Here is a 6000-nt window from a genome sequence, read left to right as displayed (position 1 = left end):
TTCACTTGGGAATGACACTAAAAGATAAAGAGTTTAGCTCACTTCCTGGTATCTACAAGACTATAACAGAATATTTACAGCTCAGGGTTGAAATGAGGGGTACCTGGTGCTTTTCTAGTTGTTTTTATGCAGATGTTTCATTATCCAAACTAAGTTAACATCATCAGTGCTAGTAAGGACTAGCAAACCCCACTCCTTACTGGCACTGATGTTACCTAGTTTGGATAATGAAATGCCTGCATAAAAAACAACTGGGAGAGTAAAAGTAACAGTAACAGAGTGGGAAGGGATCTTGGAGGTCATCTAGTCCAAGCCCCTACTCATGCTAAAGCACCAAGTCCAACCACGTACCTAATATAAAATTGGTTTATCATTCTTCTCACACTTCCCCCTCACCCTCCTCAGCTCCTCAGTCTGCAAATTACGGATATTATCCTCTGCAAGTATTAATCAGGTCTGACTCTGTTTAGTTTTTTGAGGTGTTAGTTAGTTGGGGCAGCCTGCAGTGATGGAGTCTCAGAATTAATTGCCAGAATTTTGTTTTTCCAGAGTTGCCAACCTTAATCAAAACTTTCAGAATTGAAGTGCATTAGATGAAAAAGGAAATTATTTTGCTGATACTTTTTTGGATACTGTATATTCTCCAGCAGTGTTTACATTCCTAATGTAAATTACTTTAACTGCAAATGCTTGTTGACATCAAATACATGTGATACAATGACAAAATTATTCTAAATTTGGATAACAAAGTGTTGCCTTAAAAATTGATGATTCATGGATATTTTTACTTTTTTAAAAGATGTATAATATAAAATATAGCTGGCATATTAAGAGACCATATCTTATGGCAATATTAAATAGATTTAGAAATATACTTTTAAATGATTATATCTGCGTTTAGATTTCAATTGTCATAGTTTTAAAATGAAAGTCTAAATAACAGAACATTTGTTCTTAACCAATTATTTCTTTTATAGCCATATTTGATAAATGAAAGTCCTAATTAAGCAGATGCTACACTGTATTTTATGCTAAGAGGTGAATGCAAAAACGGAGTAAGCACTTGTTTTGAGGTTTTTGTGCTATAAACCATCCAGGTCTGTACTGAATATTTGGCAATTAAAATGCTGCCAAATTGTTTCTCAGCTAACTGCATTTTTTTCAGTCAGAGTCATAAACACCCATGCTAAGTCCAATACATTGGATAAAATGATGCATTCAAATGGTGATATTAGAACAGGGTCATGTCTCCATTTATATAGTACACCTGGCAAGTTCAATAGGAGTCCCATAAAAGCAGTTATTAGCTTTTGAGAAAGGTATGTATGTATTATACAAAACACTCACATTCCTATTGAAAACAGGAATCAGTTCCTATTGATTTGACATTGCAAATATATAGCAGTTCTTCCAAGTCCCTTCTCATTCTGAATGAGGCAGGGAGAACCTGCTATTGTGTGTGACTGTTCATACTGTAAATGGATTATAATGCCCATTTTAACTTACATTGAAAGAAATAAAAGGAAAAAATAATAAAACTGGTAACATCCTAAAGAGAATCCAGTAAATCATCTAAATAATATTTTGGCAATATATACTTTATATATTTCCAAAATATAGTTCTCCCTCCACTCCAGTCAATATGTAAGTTGTATTTCAAAACCGTATATTGTTGACATGTAAATACTTCACTTAAAGTACTCTTTACAGTGATTTTTCTGTTAAATCTTACAAAAAACAAAAGGCTATTTCTTAAATATTCCAGGCTAAAAACAATAATTCCTTTTCCTAGGAAAATCTTTAAAAGTTTAGTTAATTTAAGATGTACTTAGGAAAAGATAAATGCAACATGCAATCATAGCAAATTTATTAATCCAATGAATGTCATGAATAATTTGCGCTATTTTTATTAATTTTCTATGGAAACCATTTTTGTTTTGGTTTCTTACACAAAAGGTCTTTATTATTATTTATTATAAAATGGTTAGTGGACTTACAGTAATGGCAAACCTTTAGGTCTGTTGGATGCAGATGTCAGTATAAAATAATACAGTCTTTTGTATGTACCCAAACACCAGCAGAAGACTACATACACAAAAAGACTCTTTCTAAGTCAAGAATTTTATTCCTCTGAATTTGTCACACAAGAATTATTCTCAAGTAACAGTGAAATGTAGTGTGCAAAGGCAGCCAACCAACATTTATTAAAGTTCTTGTTCTACAATTTAAAATTTTGGTACATATTAAGTAGATATCATAGAAACAAGAAAAGATAATTAAGTTGCCCTCATGTTTGGTTGTGACTGTAACTTGCCTCATGTATATTTCCCAAATGGACCTAAAAGAGAGGAAGGCAAGATAATGCTTATGACACCAATGTGTTTGGACGCATCACTTAGCAGCCACCAGGGTGTCTAACGCCTCTGATTATAATTGTTTACAGGTTCTTTTAATTAAATAGAAAGCTGGCACACTGCAAAACAAAGTAATTGCCTCTACCTTAATATGATTTACAAGAATGACTCTGGATTCACATAGACCAGAAACATATTTAGGTGGTGGGGGGAGAGAATGGATTATTTGAGCCAGTGCTTTGTTTGCAACTCTGTCTGACTGTTCAGGAAAAAAAAGAGAAAGAGAAAAGGTAAAAAGCATTTTGAGGGAAGAGTGTGGGAAGGAATTTTACCACATTGCCATCTGATGACAGAGGGTTTTATTGCTGATCCATCAATACAGTCACTTTGTGAGAACATTGATCAACATGCTCTCAGTATTTGAAATGATGGTCTATCCCTGCCTAAATTGTTTATACTGATGAATCCTTATTGGTATCATTAATATAAACACCTCTGGGGGAAACTTTAAAGGCAGGTTGTACTTGGCAAAGCCTAAGCTTTCAAGGAAAAACACCATCAGCTAGTTTTGCTGGATATATGCAGTGTATGTGCGCTTTTCTAAAATAGCAGTGATCTTTTCCTGCAATGAATTTGAAAAATATTTTCCAAATAAATCATGATGTCTGATATCTAAACACAATGTTATGATACTTTGTGTAATTGCTGGTAATATTTATGGTGCTTATACAACTGAATAGATTTAATAGCTCCTTGTAATTGTCCACATTCTACTCTAATGCTTCCAGCAATTAAAAATTGATCTATTATGTAATGTGTATAAATTGGGTTACTGAAGAACCAAGGTATTAGTCTATGTTCATATTAGTATATAAATATTATGAAAGCCACACAAAATAGTTATAAAACTTTAAGATGTCTTTAACTATGGCTGTTTGACTTCTATTTGAATTTACTCTCTAAGATGTTGATTATTAGCATATAGAGAGTAAAGGTCAGAAAAAATGAATAACCTCTGACATCCTTTTTCATTGTTGCCTCAATAAATTGTATTATACCTAACCTGCTGTGATACAATAAAAAGAGATAGTGCTGGTCATAAGAAATAAATATATATATTTATATATCTATATATTAATTTTATATATATATTAAATTTAAGAAATCAAGGTCTTTAATGTATACCAAGTTTCATATGCAGGCATTCTTGAAAACAAAACAGCTGCTCTCTATTTTAAAATTGTCTTTTAAAGTTGTTACTTAAGATTTGGCTAGGCTGCCAAAATATCCTTTCTTTAAAAAGGAAAAATGAGTAAAGGGGAGCAGACAACATATCCTTCCAAAAGCATATTGTGTGAAGGAAGCAAGTGCAGTGTTAACCATAATGAATTGGAAATGAAGTTCTAAGATGAAGTTTTGGCAATGTAATTTAAAGAAAAATCCAGGGCCTGCAAACAAACATTCTTTAAGCTCATGATCAGGCCAATTTTCCAAGCAATGTTCTCTTCTTTTAAGAGAACTGTTCTAAACTTCTCTTTAAATGTTACTTTGATGAAGCAGTTGTTACAGACTTTGTTACTAAAATATCTTCTGTGTTAGTTTGCTTGTCACTTTTATGAAGAACAGCTGCCAGCTCTGGGAACTGAGAGAAATAGTTTCTTGCAAGCATTTGTTTGTGCCTTACTCTGTGAATGAACACCTTTTCATAAGCCTGAAAGAAAGAAAAAATAGAAAATGTTTTGATTGGTTATATGTTGCCATAACAGATCCTTAAACTATGAGTGGCATTAATTTTTAAATTTAAAACTCTAGTAATTATTTTGTGTTTTAAAAAAGATAACTGTTAGGTTGATTAGCTCAGAGAGGCAATGCCATTTACAGTGAACTACTATAGATGTTAACAAATAGGTATAAGTTATTAGGATGTGATTAATTCCTGCTCAGTTTTTGTAAATGATTGGTTTGGAATACCAACGTTCCTGTTCAAAAGGCAACTGGACTTTCTTGGGTTTTTTTTTCCTTGAAGACATTTTACTTCTCATCCAAGAAGCTTATTTAGTTCTCCAGAACTGAAGCAGCTTTTTGGAGAAGCAAAACATTTTCAGATGTTTTCAGTTCAGTTCTCCAGAACTGAACAAGCTTTTTGCATGAGAATTATATAAGATAACAAGCTCTATCTGGGCCACTCTAATCATGCTTTTAGGGTCTGAGGCTGCATGGGCTATACTGGGAGGAACAGACTGAGCTTGACAAGATCAAGTGGCTGCAGATATTTGGGTCTCTGGGTTTGGGAATTATCCATTTTTGGTCCTAGATAGAGTTGACCTTCCCTGTTAAAAACTGTTATACAATCTGAGGGCTGTCTTTGATTCACAGCTCCTGCTTGAAGAATAGGTAACAGGTATGGTCATAAGAGCCGTTGTACAAATACATCTAGTGTGCCAATGTTTTCTGGAATGTTGACAGAGTTTCCTGGACCCGGAAAGCTGCAGACAGTTTCTCCTTAGTAATTTCATATAGTACTTTACATGGGGCTACCTTGAAGACAACTCAGAACATACAGCTAGTCCTGGATGCAGCAGGCAGGCAGTGATGGGCATGTTTTTTATGTCCTTGTGACCCCACGGTTTTTGAAGCTGTTCTGGTTACTAGTTGGCTTTAGGATATGATTTAAGACACCGTTTTTCCTCTACAAAGCCCTTCATAATATAAAGGTAAAAATTCCCCTCGCACATATGTGCTAGTCGTTCCCAACTCTGGGGGCGGTGCTCATTTCCGTTTCAAAGCTAAAGAGCCAGTGCTGTCCGAAGACGTCTCAGTGGTCATGTGGCCGGCATGACTAAATGCCAAAGGCGCATGGAACACTGTTACCTTCCCACCAAAGGTGGTCCTTATTTTTCTACTTCCATTTTTCACGTGCTTTTGAATTGCTAGGTTGGCATAAGCTGGGACAAGTAATGGGAGCTCACCCCATTATGCAGCACTAGGGATTTGAACTACTGAACTGCCGACCTTTCGATTGACAAGCTCAGCATCTTAGCCACTGAGCCACCACATCCCCCTATATTCATAATATAGAGCCTTGTTATTTGTGAGATTTACCTGCCTTGGGTTCTTTCTGTTCAGTGAGACTAGGCAGAGTAGCTGCCATTTGGGTCCCATTAATTAACCATGTCATCTAGTAGGATTCTGGAGGTATGACTTCTCTATTGCAGAGTCTGCCTTCTGAAATAATGTTCCCAGAAATTCAGATGGTTTCCATCTTGAGACGGCTATTAAAGACCTGGCTATTCTCCCAGGCCTGGGGGATGGGGGTGATAGTTTAGTCCCTGGTGGATAGTTGTTTTTCCTTTGTTTATAAATCTGTCTTCAGACTAGTCATAGTTTCTTCTCTGATCCTTTTTTGTATTATTCTCATTTTTAAATTGCAAGCCCCCCAGAGTTGTTGAAAGTCTAGGAGCTATTAAACTGTATTAATAAGTAAATCAACCAATTTATTTATTTTCCCATTTTTGCTCCTAAATACAAAGCAATAAGCATGCAAAACACTCAAAAACACTCCTAAACAACATGATATAAATGTATATACATGCAGAGGCTTCTACAGGTAGTCCTTAATTTATAACCATTTGTTTTCTGACTATTC

At 34.9% G+C, this 6000-nt stretch overlaps 1 protein-coding gene across 1 annotated transcript in view; it reads right to left on the bottom strand.

The window, feature by feature from the left end:
- Positions 1-2174: 2174 nt before the first annotated feature.
- IQUB (IQ motif and ubiquitin domain containing) overlaps positions 2175-6000 on the bottom strand; it is a 45535-nt gene continuing 41709 nt past the window's right edge. Inside the window, exon 13 of the mRNA XM_058189899.1 lies at positions 2175-4065. Within this exon, the coding sequence (XP_058045882.1) occupies positions 3898-4065 (168 nt within the window). The 3' untranslated portion in view covers positions 2175-3897. The remainder of the gene's footprint in view (positions 4066-6000) is intronic.

The sequence above is a fragment of the Ahaetulla prasina genome, chromosome 7, assembly GCF_028640845.1.
Source record: "Ahaetulla prasina isolate Xishuangbanna chromosome 7, ASM2864084v1, whole genome shotgun sequence".
Classification (NCBI taxonomy): domain Eukaryota; kingdom Metazoa; phylum Chordata; class Lepidosauria; order Squamata; family Colubridae; genus Ahaetulla; species Ahaetulla prasina.
Note: the sequence above shows the minus strand (reverse complement) of the source record. Positions and strands in the feature narration are given on the sequence as shown.